Below are 27374 nucleotides of genomic sequence, written 5' to 3'. Positions count from 1 at the left end.
ACACACCCAACATGTGCTCAGAAATTATACCCTGAATTAAAACAAGTCATATGACCCATGCCTCAGAGTCCTCCAATTAAACATACAGAACAACAGATTCCATTCAGGTACCTTTAGTAGGTGCAGGATGTATACTGATAATTGGCTGCTGCTTTGCCAATGGCATAAGTGTTGGTAGTGTCTGAATAATGATTGTTTTTGCTGGAACGCTGGGGTTTGTTTGAGTCTTGGGTGCTGCTGGAAGTAATAAAGGCTTGGGCTGAATTGAAGGTTTCGAATTTATTTGAATTTTTTTCTTTGGAGTCAGTCCATTTTCTGGAGAAAAACCAAACCACAAATTATTTAAGTGCAATTAAGCAAATCCTAGAAAGCAGATTCTATTATACACCTTTCTCTACACATTATCTTAACCTCTGACTACCCTTAACTGAAGTTTAAGCATAGTTTAATGTACTGAAAAACAGAATTTTATCTTAGTGGACTGAAGAAGAGTCCTCAATCTGAGGTCTTCCCTTCTGACCAAGCTACAGCTTTGCAAAGGGGACACAGGAACCAGTAAAGAAAAACAGCTAAAATCACTGAATAAAGCATTGAGGTGAATGAGGTTAATAAATGCCACAGGCAAATGGGCCTCACATTCAACTTCTTTAGGTGAAACTTGGAAATTTCTCCTGAAGATGGGGCCCTAAATCTATTTCAGAGCATCATTCACCTATAAAGACAGAGACAACCAAAGAAGATCATTTTTTCCCTTTCCTCTTCACATTAACGTTCACAACAAAGGATAGAGGTCCACTAGTTTAAAAACAGCAAGCTAGCTTAATAAACATACACTTAATCCAACACTTTCCTTTAAGATATGGCGCTTACTCTCAGTCTACAATAGAAATAACAGAAGCTAGCAGATGGAGTAATACCAGTTTTGCTCTTAGGACCAATGATGGGCTTGTCTTCCTTCAGTGGCTCTGCTGAGGAGGGGTTGTTGGAGCTTTCACCATATAAGGAAAGAGGAGACATCTGAGAAGTAGAAGACAAATCCAACTCCTCCTGCAGTAAAATACAACACAAATAAATTCATGCAGAAGAACAGTATCCTTGAGCAGAAAATGGCTTAGAAAGAGAGGCAAGATCCATGCATAAACAGAAACACTTCAAGATAATTTCAAGTCAAAGGTGTGATATATTACAACTATATCTACACAGTAAGCACTAAGAGATGATGGATAAATCAACATTATCCATCAATACAAAAGTAAAAATAACTAAAAGCGAAGTATGTCTATTTAACCCTCTTATATTAAAGATACGATCACTGATTCGATCTGCTTCTACATTTTCTCCCACAAACTTTATATTTTACTTGATTCCTAGCCATACAAACATTTAGTATCATTATAGATTTACAGTTAAAATGCTAATATCTTTTCCCTACCATCTCTTATTCAGACTTACAGGAATTTCAAAAACAAATAATTCTTACTATTTTCATCCTTTTCTATTTATTAAAACTACCTTTGTCCCTAATGTTTGAAAGAAAAATCCTGAAAGGAGCAGGGCTATTTTATTTAATGGGTAAATTAATAATGCAGAGATATACAAATATTAATACTTTCCAAAATTCAATATTCAGTGGATCTGTCTCATTTTGCTAAAATAAAGAAACTTAACATAGGATAAAGTAGCATTTCAATTCCAAGAAAGAAAGATGTTATGTATAATAAATAAATAGGCATATACATTTACATACATACATCATATCATCTTCAAAAGAATCTACAAGATCACTGAAAGAAGAGTTAAAAGAATACTTGTTTGCTCTTAGCATAACGTAGGCCCCCTTAAGTCAAAAATCCAGAAGCCATAGAGGAAGAAAAAACAGATTTGAATAATAATTATTTTATAATAAAAAACAGGCCATAAACAAAGTTAAAAGATATATATTAAGAGAAAATATTTGCCTAAAATGAACAAAGGACAGGAGTCATCATTTCACTGAAAAGGAAATGCAAATGGTAGCCAAAGGCAAATTTAAAAGAAAATCTTTCTTTTTAATCATCAGATACGAAAAGTTAAAATAACCTGAAAGAGCATGTGGCAGAAATGGTCACTCTCAGTCATGCTGGTGAGGACGAGAACTGCTTCATTCATCCATCCCTAACACCTATCACCATGTAGCCAAAACCCAGGACTGCATGAACCTTATAGTGTATTGAATAATAATACATTTGTGTGTGGGGGCGGGGGGGGGGGGGGAACAGTAAGAGATAATATAGGAGGAAATGATTATCTTTATGGCCTTAGATGCTTAAAAGGCATTTAATAAAACTCTGCAAAGATTCTTCATAAAAGTCCTAGAAAATAAGAACTGGAAGGATGATTTAACACTTAAAAAAAAAAGCTAGGCATCATTGGATAGCCGAAGTCATACTTAATGGTAAAATACTAATACTTTGCCATTAAAGTTGGGACAAGAAAGAAATAATTGCTTTTTCTGTAATTCTACAAAACATAATTATAGCAGAAACTAAAATAAAAGGAACAAATATTAAAATAGAGACAGAAGTGCCTTTGTTTTGCAAGATGATGTGCTATCTACTTAGAACACATTTAAGAACCAACAAAAAAATGTTCACTATAAAAATGTACTAATAATCACTTAGACAATATAATAAAAATAGTTCATTCATAATAGTAATAGCAATTATGATATACCTAGGAATTAATTTTTAAAGAATGTATAAGATCTATATGAAGAAAATGATAAAGCTTAACTGAGAGACAAAAAAGAAACCCTTAGTAACAGAGAAACATATAATATTCTTTAACAAGATGATTACAAAGGCAATACAACTGGGAAAACGAGTTCATTTATACAGTGAAAATTAAAACTAGATTTGTCCTTAACACTTCATATGAAGGTCAGCTCTTAGGCCTACTAGGCGACATCTTTGACAATGTTCACTGTGATGCAGGTGAAGGGTTAGGCAGTTACATTCAACAAACTTATGCAGACAGAGCAATATGAACGGGTCTTAAAAACACTGTGCTAATTTTTTACAGTAAGAAATAAAGAGATCTAATATAATACCATTTACGTAAGTTTAAAACACATACACAAAACTGAAATCAGTGAGAAAAAAAAAGGAACTTTAATAAATGGTACTGGAATAGTCCTTCTGATAGTCATTGAGGAAAACAAAAAAACTTGGATTTGTATCTTACATCATAAACCAGGATTACTCCAAATGGATCAGATTTGAAAATTAAAACTAAAACCTTAGGAAATATATATATTAACAAGTCACTTAGAAACTATTACTTCCTGAATAATTTGATCCTAAAGCCACTAGATGGGGCACAGTGCAAGACAAGCACGGACGCAGAGAGGCAGCCTGCGGGAGTGTCAGAGTCCAAGCGAAGCAAGTAAGGGCAGGCAGCCAAGCCCAGGGAGTCAGAGTAAGGTAATGATTGTATCCATATTGCATCAGCCTGAGGTAGGGTGTCAAAGCCCAGAACACAGGAGTCAGTGTGAAGGGACCAGCACTGGCAAAATCCAGGACAACATAAGAATCAGAATAAATAAAATAATGAGCTATAATCTATTGACTACGCCAAAGCCTTTGACTGTGTGGATCACAATAAACTGTAGAAAATTCTTAGAGAGATGGGATTACCAAACTACCTGACCTGCCTCTTGAGAAATCTGTATGCAGGTCAGGAAGCAAGAGTTAGAACTGGACATGGAACAACATACTGGTTCCAAATAAGGAAAAGGAGTACATCAAGGCTGTATATTGTCACCCTGCTTATTTAACTTATATGCAGAGTACATCATGAGAAACGCTGGGCTGGAAGAAGCACAAGCTGGAATCAAGATTGCCGGGAGAAATATCAATAACCTCAGACAGGCAGATGACACCACCCTTATGGCAGAAAGCGAAGAAGAACTAAAGAGTCTCTTGATGAAAGTGAAAGAAGAGAGTGAAAAAGTTGGCTTAAAGTTCAATATTCAGAAAACTAACGTCATGGCATCCAGTCCCATCACTTCATGGCAAATAGATGGGGAAACAGTGGAAACAGTGGCTGACTTTATTTTTCTGGGGTCCAAAATCACTGCAGATGGTGATTGGAGCCACGAAATTAAAAGACGCTTACTCCTTGGAAGGAAAGTTTTGACCAACCTATACAGCATATTAAAAAGCAGAGACATTAGTTTGCCAACAAAGGTCCATCTAGTCAAGGCGATGTTTTTCCAGTGGTCACGTATGGATGTGAGAGTTGGACTATAAGGAAGGCTGAGCACAGAAAAATTGATGCCTTTGAACTGTGGTGTTGGAGAAGACTCTTGAGAGTCCCTTGGACTGCAAGGAGATCCAACCAGTCCATCCTAAAGGAAATCAGTCCTGGGTGTCCTTTGGAAGGACTGATGCTGAAGCTAAAACTCCAATACTTTGGCCACCTGATATGAAGAGCTGACTCACTGGAAAAGACCCTGATGCTGGGAAAGATTGAGGGCAGGAGGAGAAGGGGATGACAGAGGATGAGATGGCTGGATGGCATCACCAACTCAATGGACATGGGTTTGGGTGAACTCTGGGAGTTGGTGATGGACAGGAAGGCCTGGCGTGCTGCGGTTCACGGAATCGCAAAGAGTGGGACACAACTGAGCAACTGAACTGAACTAAATCTGTTGAATAAACTAGGAAACCATGAGTCCATACTGATATAAACAAAGAAATGAATGAATTTAAAGTCTGATGAGAAACAGGATATTTTTACATAGTTTTAAAGTACCTTCTCATAAAATACCCATTTATGGCAAAGGGAGATGGGCAACTTCACAGTAGAATAGCCTGGAAGATACCACCTTAATCAAATGAACAAAGTAAACCTCATCAGTAACAGGACAAATGAAAACAGCATGCAATAGCATCCAAAGTAAATGAGACAGACACAGCATCACTTCTGTGATATTCCTGCCACAAAACTGAATCTCACCCTAAGGAAACACCAGGCAAACCCAACCAGAAGACATTCTATAAAATAACTAGTCTTTAATCTCCAAAAGTGACAAGTCATGAAAGTCAAGGAAGAATGAACTATTTCAACTGAAGGAGATTAAAGAGACAGGACAACCAAATGCAATGTATGATTCCAAACTAGCTCCTTTTGCTCTCTACAGGATACCTCTAGAACAACTGGTACAATCTAAATGAGAGCTGAGGATCAGATGACCATAAGGTATAAACATTTATTTCTTGATTTTAAGCTGTATTATGACTAAAAGACATATCCTTACTTGTAGGAAGTAGACATTGGAGTATCTGGGGGTGACAAGGCATCAGGTTGGCAATTTACTCTCAAATGATTCAGGGTGAAAAAGTTCTTTGTAATGTACTCATAACATTTCTGTAAGTTTGAGGTTTTTCCAAACTCTCTCTCTCTCATCTGTCTATCTATCTACATAGCTATATATCTATCTATATGTGTGTATATACACACACACACATCTATCTATCTATATATACACACATCCAAGAAGACAAGAATATAAATATTATAACTTCTGAGCAGTTAAAACCCTCCTTTGAGTAACAACAACAACAAAAGCAATAGAAGATTGGTCATTCAGCTATGGAGAAAAGTATCCCTAGAGAAAGTAAACACCAGAAATAAAGCTTATAGAAAGTGACAAATTAGAGAAGAAAACACTTGTAACTTATTTCACAACCTAAGCACTAATCTTTATTTTTTTGGGCTCCAAAATCACTGCAGATGGTGACTGCAGCCATGAAATTAAAAGACGCTTACTCCTTGGAAGGAAAGTTATGACCAACCTAGATAGCATATTCAAAAGCAGAGACATTACTTTGCCAACAAAGGTCTGTCTAGTTAAGGCTATGGTTTTTCCAGTGGTTATGTACGGATGTGAGACTTGGACTGTGAAGAAGGCTGAGCGCCAAAGAATTGATACTTTTGAAGGGTGGTGTTGGAGAAGACTCTTGAGAGTCCCTTGGACTGCAAGGAGATCCAACCAGTCCATTCTGAAGGAGATCAGCCCTGGGATTTCTTTGGAAGGAATGATGCTAAAGCTGAAACTCCAGTACTTTGGCCACCTCATGCGAAGAGTTGACTCATTGGAAAAGACTGATGCTGGGAGGGATTGGGGGCAGGAGGAGAAGGGGACGGCAGAGGATGAGATGGCTGGATGGCATCACCGACTCGATGGACGTGAGTCTGAGTGAACTCCGGGAGTTGGTGATGGACAGGGAGGCCTGGTGTGCTGCGATTCATGGGGTTGCAAAGAGTCGGACACGACTGAGCGACTGAACTGAACTGAACTGAAGCACTAATAATTCTAATATGTTATAAAACACTTTAAAAATTGAAGGGAAAAAGACCAATACAATCCAATAGAAAAATGGACAAAAATTTGACAGTTCATAAAAAGAAATGCAAATAGGCATTATACATATGAAATATACCAAAAGATGTCCAACCATACTTATAATAAAAGAACAGAAAATAAAACAAGTTAACACTATGTAGCAATAAAGGGAAAACTGGCTCTCTTACATACTGCCTGGTCAGAATACACAACTGTACAACCCTTTGGAGGGAAATTCGGCAATAAACAGTAACATTAAAAATCACCTTGATCTCAGCAGTCTCTCTTTAGGAGTATATCCCCAAGATATCCTGGCAAAAATATGAAGTGTCTTATGTATATAGTTATTTATTACAACAGTGTTTGAGTTCAGAAAAGACTGAAAACAACACATATGTCCATCAATACAGAAATCATTGAATAAAGTATGATATAACCACACACCAGAACACTGTAAAGCCATAAAAAGGAATGAGAAAGAATCTATAACCTGAAACTGTAATTACCTCCAGGATATATACCACTAAGTTAAATAAACAAAGTGAAGAACAGGGATGTAACATGCTACCTTCTTCCAAGGGAAGGGAAAAAAAGGCTATTTCAGCTAGAAGGAAGAGCATGTCCAAAAATCTAAAATAGTAGAAGCAGAGGTCTCACTGCCCGTGTTCACTGGTGGTGTCTCACACAGCTCCTGGGGCAGTTGTTCACAGACTGGAGCACACAGGAGCTCTCGGAGGTAAAGCCAAGAGCAGTGAGAAGGCAGGGGTAGGAAGGACAGTGAGAAAGAAGACTGGAAGGTAAGCAGGGGCCGGGTCATGGAGGGCCTGATACACTAGCAGTTTGGATTTTGTCCTTGTAATGGTTGGGAAGGTTTTAAGCAAAAAACTGACACAATCAAACCTGTGATTTTTAAAGATTTCTCTTTGAAGATTCCTCTGCTAAGAAAGGTCTGGGGAATTAGGAGGCAGAGAGACCAGTCAAAATTCTATTGCCTTAATCCAGAAGAGGTGATGACAGTCTGGCAGGGTGGAGAAGATGAATCCTAGAGATACTAAGCAGATAAAATCATCAGGATTTAGTAACTGCTACATGTAAACCACACCAGAATGAAATACCTCAATTTACATCAGATATAATATATTGAAACATTAATTTAAATTTTCTTCTTATATTTTTTTCCTTTTTCCTTTCCAAAAAATGCCTAAGTCTTTTGGTATTTTCTTTTCCTGCCCTCAAGAATTTTTTTCCTAGATGAAGAGCAAAAGCATGTTTAAGGTTTTGTAAAAAACCTTACTAACTCATTCAAAAGATAGTGCTAGGCATTCCTGAACTAAGGAGACCATTCTAGGTTTTATGGCTAAGGAGTCACACAAACAGACCATGTCCTCAAAGAACATATATCCTAACAGGGAGGAAAGAGTGTAGCACAGAGAAAAGACTTGATAAAGACAGAGTAAGCTTGATAAACAAAAAAATACTGGATACTGGTAAAGTACAATGAAACAAATGAAGCAACGAAATTATAAAAACAAGATCATAAGGGAAGGGTGGCAAAATCAAAGAGACTAATAACTTTCTAACTCCCTCAAGGTCCTTCCTCAGGATTAAAAGAGGTAAGATTTATATTAGCACTTAATAAAAGTTAACTTCCTTCCCCATATACATATTTCCCAGATACCACTATAACCAAAATCATTGTAAAAGACTAGTTACTTACAGGAACATGCTGAGTTGATGAGTAAGAGTCCACTGATTGAGGAGATGAGATTGAACAACTTGAGGAGGCTGGCGAAAGTGGCTGAGGTTCTGTCTTAATATCTTTAATTGGAAAAGGAGAAGCAAAAATTTTCCCACTGGACAATATAAACTCAGAATAAATAAGAAAAAAGGTTAAATCTACTCTCAAAATTCAGATATAGAAGCTAAGGTCACCAAAATATATCATCAAGTGAAAATTCAAGACGCAGAAAATAGTATATCCAATACGCTTCCATCTGTGTAATAATTATATGTATGTTTATATGTGTATATATACACATAAATACATATGCACATACTATTACTAACATCTGCACTAATTCTCTTAAAAGATAAACTTAAGACATTGCTCACAGTGCTTGTCTCTAGGAAGCAGAACTTGCTGGCTGAGGGACAAAAGCCAAAGGAGACATTTTTCTACTCTATAGACTTTTCGTATCTTTTGAATATTATGCCATATGCAAAAAATTATAGATTTTCCCCCAAAATAATTTTAAAACATAAGAAACAGGGAAGAATTTTTGTGGAAAGCATTTTTGACAATAAAATTACAATACAAAAATGTTCCTATCTTTTGAACTATTTTTTTAAATGTGTTGATCAACTTCAGCCCAGCAGTGTTCCTCAGTGCCAAATTTCTAACAGGGTAGGAAGGAAGGAGAGAAGAATCTGTGCCAGACTGTGTTCTCCAAAGTTAGGAGCAAAATACCTACCGTGTCTCATGATCTGTACTGTGATCCTGCCACTTCTCCATCAAGAAGTAGTGATTATATTCTCTTCTATTTGAATCTAGGTGAGCCTATGACTTCCTAAATCAACAGAGTATGGGAGTAACGATATGTGAATCCCAAGTCTGGGTTACATTAGGTAGCTGAAAGACTCACATTTGAGCCCTTGAATCCTGATTACCACGAGACTGCCAGGTTTTGAGGAAGCCAGGACATTTAGAAAGATGATGGTCAGCTCTCACACTGGCAGTTCAAATCTTCACATCATTTCAGATCAGGCATCAGACATGTGAGGGAAGAAGCCTTAAGGTAGTCCGAGCCCCCAGATGTCAGGCTACCCTAACCTCCAAATCTTCCCAGATGATGTCTGGACACCAGCAGAGACAAGAAATTCCTGATGTATCATGTCCAAATTCCTAACCCATAGATTCTGGGAGCCTAATAAAATGGTTGTTGTTCTAAGCCACTACGTTTTAGAGAAGTTTGTTACATAATAGTAATGAGAACACTGACCCTGTGTAGTCCATATTCTATGAGGAAAGAAAGGAATTGAGCGAGATATACTAATATATAAAAGGAAGGGGAATAGGAATTACAACAGAGGGGGAGGGCTGTAACTTAGATGGGGAAATGTGCTGGTTAATTACCCACTGTTACTCAGCTCCATGTTCACCTCCTATAGTCTGTGATGAAAATTAATACAAGTCCCAGCTGGCTTCCTTTTAGGTCCTGTCAATAGGGGATTCTAGAAGGATGTTTCTTACGGTAGAATGGGGGAGAAGGGATTTTTTTTTCATCCTTCCATCAGCTTTATCCCAGAAGGGACAGTTTGCTTTAGGTTCTAGTTTTTTTCAGCACACCCAAAACTCAGTTCAGTGGCCCCTTACAGATATTGGCATCGTCCAGGTAGTGGCTCCTCCTCAGAAGGGTCTACATGAGACAGCTACACTAAGGCCCTAGGTTCTGATAATCCAAGTCTCTTCCCTTTGATTCGCTAAATCCTGTTTAATTCTCAGATAGGTTAATCTCTTACAGTATTACATTTAATTCAAATATTAAATATTACAGTATTACATATAATCTCTTAGAGTATTACATATAATTCAAAATCGATATTTCTGAATTATAAAATTTTCATGCATTATGTGACTCTGCCATAACTCTGAAATTCTTTATATCTATTTTGGCAAGAAATTTATGTATGCCTGGCCATACCAGAAGTAGAATGTAGTCCCTGGAATTTTTTAACAAATAAAAGTAGACCAATAACCCCACCTAATTTTGACTATTACCAAACCATAAAATAATACGGATCCATTTAAAGTTTTTATCAATGAAATACATCATTACCTGTACAGAATTGGTTGTTGACGTCCCAAATGCCTGTCTCCCAAGGCATCAAATCCAAGTCAAAATCAAGATTATCAAAATTACTTTCCTGTAGATTTCAAATCAGCAAAAGAATATCAGATTAAAATATACACATCCAGAAACCAAACTAACAGAAACAACTTGTCAAAAATAACTATTACCCAAATTAGAAAAAATAATTTTCTAAGTTAATCAATTCATCTTGAGAATATATCTTAGATACCTTAGAGATAAACCAATTTACTCTAAGCACAGTAGTAATAACTAGGAAGGAGGTAATGGAGTCAACATCTATCAGAAAGATTCAGTTGGTCTCATTCTTTTCAATGAAGAGACACTATTACAAGATATTAACACAAAATATGTGTTTTGTCATAAAGGAGATCCAGTATAATAAGTTTTCCCACTGTCACTAAAGGGAAAAAAGTCAAAGCAAATGCCTACTTATAAAATCATCTCTATCTGCAATGGAAAGAATACAGATGTATCCAAAAGACATTCAGGAATCATAAAGAGACTAACTGAACCTTCAGATATACCAAATATTAAAATGGTTATGGGAGAAGGAAGAGATCCACAGGAGGAGGGCAATTTTATCTTTTTTACTGGTCTATAGTTTTCAAATTTCTAAATTTTTTTTAATCCTAGAAGATAACACCAAGTTTCTCAAATAGGGGTCAATAAACCTTTTAGAGGAGCTCTTAGCTTCTTGTCATTTAGGTGACAATTTTTTTTAATGTAAATATAAGTGTATTCTGGGTCATAACCATTTTCTACCATATACAATAATATAGAATAACCACATGATTTCAGAACCCTCATATCACTTAAGACAGTATCACTACTATTTTAAATGTCTGAAGTCACAGAGATAAGAACAAAGGAAACTTAATATAAAAACAGTACAACAAGTCAAAAGGTAGTCGGTATTAACTTAATGTGACAAATAATAAAACAGCAACAAAAAAGAAAGTAACCCTCAGGCAAAAAGGAAAGATTAATCTAGTAATTATTAACAACCACTAGTAATAATTTCTAGAATATTATCCTTCCAAATGTCTATTATTTGGTTTATTTTTTATTGAGACTGTAACAGAAGAAGGGAAATTTTTCTTATCTTATATTTGCCCTAAACTGAGAAAATATTAGTGTAAGTTACTTAAGAGAACACATGAAACTGCACACAGAAAAAAGAAAAAACTACTGAAATTATGAAAGAAACAACTTTTAAATCAATCTCCTTTGCTTTTTCCTCAAATTTGAATCTATACATAAAAAATTAAACAGCCTCATACTTTCAGCAATGAAAAATCTTTAAACTTTCGTAGTCCAAGTAAATTGAGCAATATTTGGCTGATTACTAGCAATCCTTTGTAACATGCTCAACAGTGGCGTGACCTACTTCAGGGATGCTTCATACTCAATCTTCAGCCAAAAAAGTCAAATACCTTTTACAGCATAAGAATTTTATCTGGTTGGAAATTTCACAGGCCCATTTTATTGTAAAGCAAAACATGCTGAGACTTATATACTCTGCTTCCTCAACAACTTCTCAAGAGAAACTGTACTGCCATGTAGAAGAATGATGGTTATACAACTGCAAAGGGCCCTCTAAGATGATTTAATCCAATCTCTTATTTTATACCAGAAAAACTAAGAAACTGAAAGACTGAATGACTTCTTTGAGACAACAGAATGTTAGTTATAAAGTCAGAATCATATTTCCCTGAACCTTTCAAATATAATATATTGTTTCTTGAAGACTAGGCTCTGGAGGTTATGAAAATAACATTAGCTGCTTAAACAACTAGTCAATATTAAAACCCAACTTAATTATAGACAACATTATAAAGCATCTCATAGAGTAAACGAAACCATAAAATCTTATGCATTTGGAGAAGGAATTAGCAACCCACTCCAGCATGGGCTTCCCTTGTAGCAGGAGACCCAGGTTCAATTCCTGGGTTGAGAAGATCCCCTAGAGAAGGAAATGGCAACTCATTCTGGTATTCTTGCCTGGAGAATCCCATGGACAGAGGAACCTGGTAGGCTACAGTCCATGGGGTCGCAAGAGTCGGACACAACTTAGTGACTAAACACCACCCCCCACCCCCACTATTCTTGCCTGGGAAATCCTATAGACAGAGGAGCCTGAGCAGGCTACAGTCCATGGGGTTGCAAAGAGTTGAACACAACTTACCAACTAATATTCACACTTTCATGCTTAGGATGGATTTTCTAGCTCCAAGTCACCCTTTGAGGAAATGCCTCACTTTGTACTACTTTGTGTAAACATAAAGACTATTGTTTAAGACAACAACAACAAATCTCATGAATTGATTTTAAAAAACATGTGTTCCACTCTCTATTGATTCATGGTAAAACAACTGCTAAATTATTCTTTGAGAAATGTCAAACTCACCAAGTGATAAATATTCAACCTGATTGATGTACATATAAAATCACTCTGTTCACTTGAACTACTTCCCAAGTCAAACAGCACCTCATCCGTTAAAGAAGAAAGCAAAATAAGAGTTCAGGCCAAACAGCTTCACATATACTGACCCAGAAAAGGAAAAAAGAAAGAAAAATCTAAGCTACTTTTGAGGAATCAAAAGTACTATAATAACTTTTATGCATACTTCCAGCTACTCAAAGGCAAAAAGGAAGGACATTTCTAAGTTTCAGAGCTTTCGACACTACGGATACTTAACTTTAAAAAAGGAAGTTGGTTAAGTTCTCTTTCTAAAAAAAAAGTTTTATAATTTACTACTTTTTGGGGTGGGGGTGTTGTGCTGGATCTTCGTTGCTTTTCTCTAGTTGTGGTGAGAGGGAGACATTCTCTAGTTGAAGTATGCAGACTTCTCACTGCAGTGGCTTCTCTTGTTTCAGAGCATCAGCTCTAGTGCCCACAGGCTTCAACAGCTGTGGCCTGTGGGATCCATAGCCGCAGCTCCTGAGCTCTAGGGCACAGGCTCAGTAGATGTGGTGCTTGGGCTTAGCTGCTCCATGGCATGTGGGATCTTCCCAGACCAGGGATCAAACCTATGTCTTCTGCATTGGCAGGCAGATTCTTTACCACTGAGCCACCTGGGATGTCCGGTAAGTTCTCTTAACTAGAGCCATGACTCACATATATCCCTTAACATCATATTGTTTCCCTTTGCAGCAAAATATGTGTAAAAACCAAGAGGTAGGGAGTTAAGTAACTTCTCTAAGGTTACCCACTCCTGGGGCCAAGGCAGACTTAGAATACATGTCTTCTACACACTAAGACCAGAGCAATTTCTGCAATCATACATTCACTGAAAACAAAATGGCAACTAACTTTCATTTTTAACCCTGAAAGTTATTTAAACTTAAATAACCAGCCTAAAGGTGTTATTCTAAAATCTTCTTGCAATAGTTAAAGATTAAATATCACATTATTCAACACTTCTCCCCTAATAAATACTTACATAAGTCTCATTTGCTGCATCCAATTGCAGGTCATCAATGTCTGTGAAATAGCCAAGTTCAGCAAACAGGGCAGAATCTTGAGACAAAAGAAAACAATAGGTATTTCCTGTTAATCCAGTGTTTTGACTAGAGGATAATTGCTGTGTCCTTATGCCAACTCTATTAGAGTTTCTCATTAGCCATTCTAGCAGTGTGAATGACAGCCGATGCAAAGCTGATTTCTCACATATGTATTATTTTCCACATACTTTTTATCTTGTGAACTAAACCATTATCGGAGAAGGCAATGGCACCCTACTCCAGTACTTTTGTCTGGAAAATCCCATGGACGGAGGAGCCTGGTAGGCTACAGTCCACGGGGTCACTAGAGTCGGACACGACTGAGCAACTTCACTCTGACTTTTCACTTTCATGCATTGGAGAAGGCAATGGCAACCCACTCCAGTGTTCTTGCCTGGAGAATCCCAGGGACGGGGAAGCCTGGTGGGCTGCCGTCTATGGGGTCGCACAGAGTCGGACACAACTAAAGCAATGCAGCAGCAGCAGCGGCAAACCATTATACCAAGGATTTAAAAATGTCCTGCCATGTCACGTTGGACTAATTGATAGTGACTTTCTGGAACATTATTAACACAAAATCTGAGGCTTCATCTGGACTCAGCACAGAAAAGGTGACACAGTTGATCAGCAGTGATGACAGGACAGGTATCAGGTATTTACCATCCATGCCTTAAAGGTACAACCAATTTTCTATCCAAACAATAAAGAACTTACCTAAATCACTGAATTTATTTCAGCGAATCTAACAATGTTCAAATTTCCTAATGAGACTGCATTATAAATCCAGAAACATGAATACAGAATGTCAAGGTGCTGATAAGGCAAACAAGGCTGATTACTGTACAATCTGTAAAGTATCTATTTTCTCTAACATCTTAAGAACTTCAAGTGCTTTGAAGAGTCTGCCAGTCTAAGTTGGCCTCTGTACTCCCTACCATCGTGCCACTGAAATTTGCTCTGGTGGTTCCTTACTCCACACATATAGGAACTGCACTCCCAGTCTAGCCTTGACTAGCCAGTGGGAGAAACATTTCACCAACCTAAAACAAAATAGGACCTAGCAAAATACGTTGTGTGCAGTGATAATGAAAGGTTATTCATATAACTCTCAGAAAAGGACTACCTTAAACTCAGCTGTCCAGCAAAACAGAACAAAAAACCCGTGTAAGTAGCTAACTGTGACTATGTACCTTATACACAGGCTAAAACTCCTTGAAAGAGTTCTTTATCTGCTGCCTCTCATTTCTCTCCTCCCTTTCCTTCTTGAACCTATTCCAACCAAGCTCCTCCCACACACACAAGCATACACATCAGCTATTAATGTCACCAATGACCTCTCCTTTGCTAAATTGAATAGTAAATTCATGGTCCTCATCGTACTCTCAACAGCTTTGAAACAGTTGATCCTTTCATATTAATTGAAGCATTTTCCTCACTTGGTTTCAAATTATCATCCTCCCCTGGTTTTCCTCCCACCTCACCGGTTGGCCCTATCTTGCTGGTTCTTCCTTATCTTCTTAATATGAAATTGTCCCTGGGCTTAGTGCAAACTTTTCTATCTATCCTACTCCCTTTGTGATTTCAGCTGAGCTCATGGCTTTAAATAGCATGGACGTGCCAAGGATTCCTAAATAAACATTTCCAATCTATACCGTAAGATGTATAAACAGAGTAAGTACTCCCCATCTCCTCTTGAGTATCTAAAAGGCATCTCAAACTTAAAACAGCCAAAACTGAGCTTCAAATCATCCTTCATCAAACGTCCTATGGCTTTGTCTTTATCTCAGTTAATGACAATCCAATTACCCCAGCAGCTCAGGTCAAAAACCTTAAGAGTCATTGTTTATTTCTTTTTCTCATTCTGTGTTCAATCTACCAGTAAATCCTGTCAGCTCTGTCTTCAAAATATGTATTAGTAATCTGGCTTCTTACCTTTCTTTTCCATCCTTCCAACTCTTTCCATCTTTCCTTTCTTCCCCTGCTCTTCTGAACAGAGATGTCAGCAGAGCAAGAAGGGTGGTGGGGATTTTTGTGTCATCATCTGTGAAAATGTGCCTGGTACCCAAGGAAATAGGATGATGCCAGAGTGGGGGCTGCCTAGTGGAGGTGTAGGCATGCCTCAGCTGCCAAGAAAATGCGGCAGTGGGAGGAGGCACAGGGTGGTAGATGTAAAAATCAGCCCAAGTGGTTAGAAGAGTAATAATACCAAAAAAATGTGCTATTTGATAAAGCAAATGACTAAATATATTTAAAATAATTGGAGCTAGGTTCCTCACTGTTTGAAAAAGGGCTTACAAACGTGAAAAGGGAAGAGAATAAAAGAATCCTAAGGTGTTGGACTGGTATTAGAAGCATTAATATGGGCACATTTTTTAAAATACTTACACACAGAAAGAATTATAGATGTTTGTATAAGTGTGTACACACACACACACATACATATACATGTATTTCTTAGCTTTGTCTGCTAACAGGTCCAAGAAGAGATGACATCCCCTCAGTATTTAAAAATCCTGTTTCCAGATCTTGGATACTAAATATGATCCTCTACTAAATGGAAGTCCACCAAAGGGCTACTTAGAGTAATAGCTAATTCCAGGGTTTAGACAGGGGCATGCAAAAGAGGCCTGGGAAAATCTTGTTTTGCCAGAAAATAAAGAAATTCTCGGAGAATGATGGAAACACGTTAAAAGAACAAAGAAGCTGATATGAATGGACTCTATTTTTGTTTGTCTTTTTGTTTTCTCATATTTACAATTCTTTCATGTAACGAATAGACTCTTACTGGTCAATTATGGGAAAATCTGAGCCTCAAAATAAAGCCAGAGTACAACCCATTAAGTCAAATAGCAATTAGTGAGCCCATAATGAAATAAAAAGAGAAAGCTCTTTCTTACAGTATCAGTTCAGTCACTCAGTTGTGTCTGACTCTTTGCGACCCCATGGACTGCAGCACACCAGGCTTCCCTGTCCATCACCAACTCCCAGAGCTTACTCAAACTCATATCCATCAAGTCAGTGATGCCATCCAACCATTTCATCCTCTGTCATCTCCTTCTCCTCCTGCGTTCAATCTTTCCCAGCATAAGGGTCTTTTCCAATGTCAGTTCTTTGCATCAAGTGGCCAAAGTATTGGAGTTTCAGCATCAGCATCAGTCCTTCCAATGACTATTCAGGACTGATTTCCTTTAGGACTGACTGGTTGGACTTCCTTGTAGTCCAAGGGACTCTCAAGAGTCTTCTCCAACACCACAGTTCAAAAGCATCAATTCTTCAGCGCTCAGCTTTCTTTATAGTCCAACTCTCACATCCATACATGACCACTAGAAAAACCATAGCCTTGACCAGACGGACCTTTGTTGGCAAAGTAATGTCTCTGCTTTTTAGTATGCTGTCTAGGTTGTTCATAGCTCTTCTTCCAAGGAGAAAACGTCTTTTAATTTAATGGCTGCAGTCACCATCTGCAATGATTTTGAAGCCCCCAAAAATAAAGTCTCCCACTGTTTCCCCATCTATTTGCCATGACGTGATGGGACTGAATGCCATGATCTTAGCTTTCTGAATGTTGAGTTTTAAGCCAGCTTTTTTACTCTTCTCTTTCACTTTCATCAAAAGGCTCTTCAGTTCCTCTTTGCTTTCTGCCATAGGGGTGGTGTCATCTGTGTATCTGAGGTTACTGATATTTCTCCCGGCAATCCTGATTCCAGCTTGTGCTTCTTCCAGCCCAGATTTTCTCATGATGTACTCTGCATATAAGTCAAACAAGCAGGGTGACAATATACAGCCCTGACGTACTCCTTTCCCGATTTGGAACCAGTCTGTTGTTCCATGTCCAATTCGAACTGTTGCTTCTTGACCTGCATACAGATTTCTCAGGAGGTAGGTCAGGAGATCTGGTATTCTCATCTCTATAAGAATTTTCCACAGTTTGTTGTGATCCACACAAAGGCTTTGATGTAGTCAATAAAGCAAAAGTAGATGTTTTTCTGGAACTCTTTTATTTTTTCAATGATCTGGCGGATGTTGGCAATTTGATCTCTGGTTCCTCTGCCTTTTCTAAACCCAGCTTGAACATTGGGAAGATCACGGTTCTTACAATATAATGTCAATTAATTTACGCAGACATAATGTCTGGAGAGAATCACCATTTGGCATTAGAGCGGTACTTGATATAGACTGGAGTTATCAATGGAGGCCAGGGCTAGTGAGTGAAGGCTTAATAAGGAATATGATATTGGTGGCACGTCCAATTATCTCTCCCCAAATATGATTCAAATGTAAAAGGAGAAATAGAGACGCTACTGTGTAGAAATCTGGAGATACTAACTTGACCATGGGATCAAAGTGAACATCACTTTGAGACAGATCAACATGGTGTGCCTCCGAATGCAACGCACTGAGAACAGAGCATCATTTCCCCGGCATTCCTGCCACATTCCTGCCATGGACTCAAGGCCTGATTCTGGTCATGAGGACAGAGTGGATAGACCCAGGTTTAGAGTCATCTTACACAACAAAAGATATGCACTCTTTAACACTGTCAAGGATACAGAAACAGGCAAAGACTAAGGAATCGTTCCAGGAGACATGACAAGTAAAAGTAATGTGGGTTTGTAGGTAGGGTCCCAGACTGGAAAGGGAACGGGGACATTATTAAGACATACGGCAACATGTGAATGGTATCTGTGAACTGGAGGGTAATGCTGGACCTTTGTTCATTTCCTGACTGGAAGGAGTATATGGTAGTTGATACAGGAGAGTATCCTTGTTTCGGGGAAGAGAGGGTAAACACTGCAGTGTTTAAGGGTAATGATCTCACAATAGTTTTCTGGCTTTTTCTCTCTCTAAAGAAAGAAACAGGGCCAATACAGCAAAATTTAACAATTACGGAATATGTGTAAAAGGCATGCAACAATTCTTTGTACAGTTCTTATAACTCTTCTGTAGGTTTGAAACTGTTCAAAAATTTAAATTTGAATAAAAAATATACATGGGTATATACACATGCATATGCATATGTGTATAGATCCATAATCCAACCACTTCCATTTCCTCCATTCTCCCATCATAAATCACTTGGATTGCTGCAGTAGCCTCCAAATGGTCTCCCTGCTTCTGCCCTTGACCTTCCTTCAGTCTATTTTCAACAGAGCATCTAAAGTGAGCCCATAAAAACATAGGATGTTACTGAGAATCAGGATTTCCACAGGAGGAAAAGAGAAATGAAAGTATATAATACAAGAAGAAAAAAGCTTTCAATACTATATAATGCAAGAAAAAAACTTGCAAAAGTATATAATGCAAGAAGAGAAAGAACTCTGTGCTGTCTTTGAACTGTGAATATTTAGTACAAATTCATGCTTTCTAAAAACACATATTTCCTTTTCCTTAGGAAATACATAGTGAAGTGTTTGGGAGTTTCATATTATTTGCAACCTGCTTTCAGATGATGAAAGAAGAAGGAAGTGTCCATAATACTGAGAGAGAAAGCAAGTATGGCAGGATGTTAACAGTTGATAAATCTAGGTAAGGGGAATATAGGTTATCGCCATACTGATCTTTTCACTTTCCTGTGGTTTGCTAATACTTTTAAAAACTGATAGTGGGTTGATAAGTACACTTGTATATCCACAGAATATCTTAGAAGGATCCATACGGAAGTGGTGGTATTGGTTACCTATGAAGTATCTCTGAAATTTACTGCCAACTTCTATGTCTTTTTCACCAATCCCACCCTACCATTTAGATTTCTACTGTTTAGATTACTACTATTTAACAATAGTAAACTATGGTAGCTATTCGGTCTCATTTGCTCAGCAAACTTTCCCACCTGACAGCCACTTTGACCACTTATTTATTCCTTTACTTCTTATAAGATGAGAAATCAGTGGTGACCAGTTAGAAAGAGCTGTTTTGGCAAAGCGGTAGAGCCTGACTGCAGTGGGTTCAAGAGACAATAGAAAAAGAGAAACTGGAGTCGGTGAACATGGACATTTTCTAAAAAAGAATTCTGCTGTAAAATAAAAGAGAGAAATGTGGTGGCAGTTAGAAGGGAAGTTAACATTTGAAGCGGGTTTGGGGTTTTTCTTTTTTTTTTTTTTTTCACTCTAGATAGGAGAAACAACTACATGCAGGGAGGGAAATGATGATTCAAGGCACAGAAGGAAGAAGTTTGAGCAATATTCTTGAATAAAGAAGGAGGACTCTTAAGCACACATGGAAGTGATCGGCTCTCTCATTCCCACCAACAGAAGAGAAGCAAATATGCTGGCACACGGATGGGCAGATAAGGTAGTAGGAGACTGTGGCAGTTCTCTTCTGATTCGAAGGATTCAGGAAGAGGTGCTGGAAGTTTGAAGAGAGAAGAAACTTCACAAAAACAACCATCAGAATGAGAGGACCAGGGACATATGATCAGCTGGGTAACACTTACTCAAAGGTCTATTTCAGGTTAGAATCATAAATTTAGTGACACCAGTCAGAATGGTTGAATTTTCTTTTTTTTAGCCACTTTCAGCTATTTGAGGGCATTCATGGAGTAGGCAGAGATAGATTTAACCAAGGCTCTGGTTGACCAAAGAGAGAATTACAAAGCAGGAGAGAGACAAAGAATACTGAGGGTATGAGGCAATGGTTAGAGACTGTCCATGTAATGTAAACTGGATAAGGGGAAAGTGATGACATAAAGGGGATGAGGGACACGGAAAAGATGACAGAATCTCAGCAGGGCTGGAGGTGCCACTGGACCACTAAATAGAGTGAGCTGGTAAGACAGAAGGTGATGGTCAGAGAGGGATGTTTGAAACTGAGATTATGTTATTAGTAACAACTAGATTGAGGCTTATGACTGGGAAAGCAAATGGCTAAGACAGGATGGAAGGTGGAGAGGAGACCCAGGAAATGAGAGGTCAAGGTGTTTGAAGGATCTTCTCTGAGAAGGCTTCCCTGGTGGCTCAGACGGGATTCGATCCCCTGGAGAAGAGAATGGCAACCCACTCCAGCACTCTTTCCTGGACAATCCCATGGACAGAGGAGCCTGGTAGGTTACCATCCATGGGGTCGCAAAGAGTCAGACATGACTGAACAACTTCACTTTTTTTTTCTTTCTTTCTTTCTCTGAGAATACTGAAATCAGCCAAAAATCTTGATGGAAGGAGTGTTGAAGTAAGTGACAATAAGTTAAGAACTAAATTTTTTCAAAAAGTGAGGGAGAGTGAACCAGAAATTAGAAGATGACTATAAGAGGGACAGGTGGAGGAGAGCATGTGAGACAATGTGAAACTTAAGCCTGGATGTGGATTTTTTTAGGGAAGATGAATGATCAAAAAGCAGCAATGAAGAACAAGAAAGACGCTAACCCACCTTCAGAGACCCTAATGGTATAAAGGTTTTGAGAATGAAAACAGCAACCATTCAGTAGGGCTTCAGGGAAAAAGTGTGATCAGGGGTGTCAGGTACTGGTCAACACAGGAAGGCAAAGAGAACTTTCACAGACGATGCTGAAGTTATCAAAGAAACCACAGTGGCAGAACAAAGCTTCTGATCTTGGTACATATATCTCATATGTGGTCAAAATAAAAAAACAACAAGTGGCTTTTGCACAAATGTAAGAAAGAGGAGGAGAGAGTAAGGGAGGTAGGAAGGAAAGAGAAGAGGAAAGATATACAAATGGCAAACACAATTTAGGAAAAGATGCTCCACATCACATGTTATCAGGGAACTACAAACTAAAATAATGCGACACCACTACACATCTATTAGAATACCTAAATCTGAAATGCTGGCAACAACCAAGTGTCAGCAAGGACTTAAAGCAACAAGAATATCCATTCACTACTGGCAGGAATGCAAAATGGCATAACCACTTTGGAAGACAGGTTGAAAGTTTCTTACAAAACTGGACATACTCTTACTGTGTGATCCAGTAATCATGCTCCTTGGTATTTATCCAAATGATATGAAAATGTATGTCCACATAAAAAGCTGTGCGTGGGAGCTACCTGGTCTGGTGGTTAGGAATCGGCACTTTCATAGCCATGGCCTGTGTTCAATCCCTAGCGAGGGAACTGAGATCCCACAAGCTCCATGGCACAGCAGAAAAAAAAAAAGCTGCACATGAATATTTATAGCAGCTTTATACATAACTGCCACCATTTGAAAGCAACCAAACTGTTTTTCAGCAGGTACATGGATAAACAAACTGTGTGCCTTGAACAAATCGTGTCCCCCCCAAAATGTATAAGCTGAAGCCCCCAATATGACTGCATCCAGAGGTAGGATGGTATTTCGGAGGTAATCAGGCTTAAATGAGGTTACAAGTGTGGGGCCCTAATCTGCTAGAACTATGGCCTCATAAAACTAAGAGCTAGATCTATCTACTTACCTCTCTCGCTCCTTCGCTCCTTCCTTCCCCTTCCACCCCTCTGCCTTGTGAGGACACAGCAAAAAGATGGCTTTCTGTAAGTCAGGAAGAGAGGTCTCACCAGAACCTGACCATGCTGGCACCTGAAGTTGGACTTCTGGCCTCCAGAACTGTCAGAAAATAAATTTCTATTGTTTAAGCTACCTAGGTATTTTGTTATGGGAGCCCAAAAGACACTGTGGTACATCCATATAATGGAATACTATTCAGTGCTGAAAAGAAATGAGCTATCAGGCCACTAAAAGACAGAGGGATCTTAAATGCATTTGCTAAATGAAAGAAGCCAATTTGAAAATGCTACATACTATATCATTCCAATAATACGACATTCTGAAAAAGGCAAAACTAGGAGACAGTGGAAAAATCAGTGGTTGTAGAGGGCTTTGGAGGAAGCGGGCAGAGATAAATAAGTGGAGCACAGGGAATATTTTTAGGGCAGCATAACTACTTCATATGATACTATAATGGTAGATACTGACATTATGTATTTGTCAAAACCCACAGAATAAACATGGAGAAAGCAAGGGAGTTTCAGAAAAACATCTGCTTCATTGACTATGTGAAAGCCTTTGACTGTGTGGATCACAACTGTGGAAAATTCTTAAGGAGATGGGAACACCAGACCACCTAACCTGTCTCCCGAGAAATCTGTATATAGGTCAAGAAGCAACAGTTATAACTGGACATAACAACCAACTAGTTCAAAATTGGGAAAGGAGTGTAAGGCTGTATATTGCCATCCTGCTTATTTAACTTCTATGCAGAGTACATCATGGGAAATGCCAGGCTGGATGAATCACAATTGGAATCAAGATTCCCAAGAAAAATATCAACAATTTCAGATATGTATATGATACCAATGGCAGAAACTGAAGAAGAACTAAAGAGCCTCTTGATGAGGATGGAAGAGGAGAATGAAAAAGCTGGCTTGAAACTTGCGCTCCAAAATCATTACAGATGGTGGCTACAGCCATGAAAGTAAGAGACGCTTGTTCCTTGGAAGGAAACCTGTAACAACCAAGACAGTGTATTAAAAAGCAGAGACATCACTTTGCCAACAAAAATCCATAAAGTCAAAGCTATGGTTTTTCCAGCAGTCACATATGGATGTGTGAGGTGGATCATAAAGGAAGCTGAGCACCAAAAAAATTGATGATTTTGAATTACAGTGCTGGAGAAGACTCTTGAGAGTCCCTTGGACTACAAGGAGATCAAACCAGTCAATCCTAAAGAAAATGAACCCTGAATATTCATTGGAAGGACTGTTGCTGAAGCTGAAGCTCCAATATTTTGGTCACCTGATATGAAAAGCCAACTCACTGAAAAGACCCTGATGCTTGGAAAGATTGAAGGCAAAAGGAAAAGCAGGTGGCAGAGCATAAGATGGTTAGACAGCATCACTGACTCAATGGACATGATCTGAGCAAACTCTGAGACAGTGCAGGACAGAGGAATCTGGCATGCTACAGTCCATGGTGCTGCAAAGAGCTAGATACGACTTAGCGACTGAAAAGCAAAAAAAAAAAAACAACAACACAGAATGAACAGTGAATCTTAATATAAACTATGGAATTTAGTTAATGATAATGTATCAATACTGGCCCATGAACTGTACCAAATATACTTCATTAATGCAAGACGCTACCAACTAGGGAAACTTGGGGGTGGGGAAACTCTGTACTAACCCCTCAATTACTCTGTAAATCTAAAACTGTACTAAAAATAAGTGCTATCAAGTATTTAAAAATAATTACACTGAAATAGAATTTCAGCATCCATAAATAAAGTTGTTCTGGAACAGGGTCATGCTCAGTTTATACTGTCCATGGCTGCTTTCATACTGCAGCCGGCAGAACTGAGTAGCTGGAACAGAGACCACATGACCACAAAAGCCTAAAATACTTACTATCTAGATCTTTACAGAAAACATTGACAGGGCCTCTCTAAATTTCATTACCCAACATAAAAGGAATATGCACATCTTGTCATAGGCTGTTCTGAGTAAGCCATTTTTAATTATTCAAAGTTGTTAGAATCCCAAGTTCTAATTACATGATCTGATTTTAAAATTTTAACTGGCTAGCTTGTAATATAGAAAAAAATCAAATCAGTGAAGTACCTGAACACCCAAAATGTCAACTCCTAGAAAAAGAACCCACATTCTACTGAGAAATGCTAGCAGAAAGTAACCTTTCACTCCAGCGCCTGCAAAACCTATACTACTTACTGAACACCTGAGGAATCAGAAGTATAATGTTCTATTAGGAGAAGATTTAACAGTGTCAAAAGAGAAGCTTGGAAAACCATGGGAAATGGGCATATTCAGGGAGGGGCAGGGCAAGACACCCGAGCTGAGTCAGTGAACCTACTACAAAGAACTGAATGATCTGTTAAAGAACATTAAAAGTAGGAGTCAACAGATAAGATTAGTCAGGAAAATGCAGCCTGAGTATCAGAAGACATAATAATGCTATCAGGAAGTATCCCACAGTTATAGTTTAAGAAACATCATGAACATATAATAGTTGACTAGCTGAGAAAATAGATCCTAACTATCCAACATACTAGATTCATTAATAACTGGGGGCATCTTGGTAAGAATCAAATCTGTAGAAATAATTCAGGAAAGCAATATAAAATAGTGACTAAGTTAACAGGCTTTGGAGGTAGACAAACGTAGTTCTTAGCCTGCTTCTGACACTCACTAGCTATAAGACTTTGAGCATTCATTTTCTCTCAGCTTCAGTTTCCTTATCTGTGCATCTAAGAGCTTAGCAGAGCACCTCACACATAATGTTTAATAAGTGACAATTGTTCCTAATTGTAATAGGAATATATTTTCCAAAGCCAAATATATTTTCCCAAGTCAAATACAGTAGGCTTATACTATATAAGATTATATTAGGCTTATACTACTTACACTACAAGTACACTCTACTTGTAAGAGACAGTCTACTTTTTCCAACAACTCAGAAAATCTACCCAAGGATTGAAATAAATCTCTGCTGCTGCTGCTAAGTCACGTCAGTCGTGTCCAACTCTGTGCGACCCCATAGACGGCAGCCCACCAGGCTCCCCCGACCCTGGGATTCTCCAGGCAAGAACACTGGAGTGGGTTGCCATTTCCTTCTCCAATGCGGGAAAGTGAAAAGTGAAAGTGAAGTCGCTCAGTCGTGTCCGAATTTTAGCGACCCCATGGACTGCAGCCTACCAGGCTCCTCCGTCCATGGGATTTTTCCAGGCAAGAGTACTGGAGTGGGGCGCCATTGCCTTCTCCGGAAATAAATCTCTAACAGTATATAATTTAAGAGAAGTTCTGCCCTTGGAAAATCAAATGAGAACTTCAGTTCAACAAAGAGAACTGAGATTACACTCTTGGTACTGACAATCATGGTCCAATGAAAAAATGAAGGTCAGTCTGTGTTTCCCCCAAATTTTAAAGGTAATGAATGGTGTAAATTTTAGGTTTGCTAAAGGACTCATTCAGGAAAGTATACAACCCCAAATTCACACTGAAGCTCAAGAACAGTATAAGTACTCCTCTGTTAAGGTAAGAATATTACTATCCTTATAAGGTAAGGACAAGTTTTCTTTAAACACTGGATGATAAAGCTTCTCTACTCTTATTTCGACCACATTCCATTCCTACTCTTCCTGCCACAAAGCCAAACAAAATATCCGTAACAAGCAAATTCATAATTGTATCCGGAGAACAATCAGGATTATACCCATTTATAAGCGTTAGGTGTAGATGGACAGCAACCTGAGGTCAGGTGCTAGGGTGCTTTGCTTCTCTGCCAATATGGACATCAGCCTCGATCAATAGTGGAAGCTCAGAAAAGGTTTGTCTTCTTTCAGACGAACCAAACGTGTACATACACGCACAAACACTATACGGCAAGCATCGCCCACATCGCACACTGAGAAAAACCTTCAGCCGTTTTGGTGGTCACGGCCATCCTGCCCTAAGCTTCCTAATGACGTCGTATTCGCCGCACCAAATCATCACCTGGTACTTTCCCAGAGGAAACAGCCAACACGATAGTAATTCTAATCAGGCAGCATTTTACACTCATGTCGCCAGGACAGACACCGACAGGTTCTGCTATACTCTACTAGGACCACGGACGGACACGACGAGTAACCCTCGCTTCCCCGACAGGATTCGTCCACACCTGTCACCGAGAGGGCGCGGAAGCAGGGAGGAAGAAACCTGGAGCCACCCCTGGCACAGTCTCAGATCCCACTCACCCCAGTCTTCATCCGGCCGGTGAGGGAGTCCCGGACTAAAAGGTGACTCCATGGTGCCGGCAACGCCAGCCGGTTCCCCCGAAACACACGTTCCCCTGCCCAGTAACTCGGTGACTAGTCCTGGGACGGCGGCGGCGAGCGGACAAAATACTCCGTAACGCTGACGCGACGGTGGCCGAATGGAGACAAACTGCTTCCGCCGCACGAGGGCCGCCAGAGCCTGAGCTAGTTTTAAACAAATCGCTGAGCAAGTATTTTTCCCTTCTGGAGTTTTCGACATTTTCTGTTCTGCTGTTTTAAGGAAAAAAGAAAGACGCAAATACTACGTCGGTTAAATAAAATATATTATAATATTTTGAGAAATGGGGGAAAACCCATTCTGAACATAGTCCCCTTTGATTCCACAGTGGAGATATATCAAAACAAAATTTAGAGACTAAAAAAGTAACTCTGGTTTAATTTTAATAACTCACTATGAGTATAAAAATTCTCCATATACACAAATGTGTGGAAGAAAAATACACAACTACTTTTCCACATTCGTTAGAGCTTCCCCTCTATTGGCACAGCATCTGAGATAAGCAAAAATACTAGGAATCGTACTTCTAGAAAGCCTTTTATTTAAGAAAATTTAAACAAAATAAATATAAAAGATGAACTTTCCAAAAATCAAAATCAGCTCACCGCCTTAAATATACATTTCTAAAGCATAGCACCTAGTAGACCGAGTCCTCGAGACCTTACCCTAAGACCTGTAATAATGTAAATTCCCAATCGTTTTACTACTAAAACTTATGGATCGATTTTGTTTTAAAAAATCCACCTACACCACAAACTCTAACGGAAAACTTGAACTGAGTTTGATGAAAGAGTTTCAAGACCGCTACTTAAAATTTCTTTCTAAAGCATTTCAGCAGTTGAATATTTAATAAAAGCC

The 27374-nt window shown here is 38.6% G+C and overlaps 1 protein-coding gene across 2 annotated transcripts in view; it reads right to left on the bottom strand.

The window, feature by feature from the left end:
• The window catches only part of ATF6 (activating transcription factor 6), a 234229-nt gene extending 207497 nt beyond the window's left edge, over positions 1-26732 (bottom strand). For both annotated transcript variants that reach the window (XM_086393780.1, XM_086393781.1), the window contains exons 1-6: positions 26438-26732; positions 13704-13780; positions 10225-10312; positions 8106-8206; positions 918-1047; positions 112-315 (exon numbers count right to left, since the gene is read on the bottom strand). In XM_086393780.1, coding sequence (XP_086249906.1) covers positions 112-315; positions 918-1047; positions 8106-8206; positions 10225-10312; positions 13704-13780; positions 26438-26717 — 880 coding nt within the window. In that variant the 5' untranslated portion in view covers positions 26718-26732. The remainder of the gene's footprint in view (positions 1-111; positions 316-917; positions 1048-8105; positions 8207-10224; positions 10313-13703; positions 13781-26437) is intronic.
• Positions 26733-27374: the final 642 nt, after the last annotated feature.

The sequence above is a fragment of the Bos grunniens genome, chromosome 3 (genome assembly GCF_055505025.1).
Source record: "Bos grunniens cultivar Pamir isolate PY7600 chromosome 3, Bosgru_T2T1.0, whole genome shotgun sequence".
Classification (NCBI taxonomy): Eukaryota; Metazoa; Chordata; class Mammalia; order Artiodactyla; family Bovidae; genus Bos; species Bos grunniens.
This window is presented reverse-complemented; position numbering and strand designations above follow the sequence as displayed.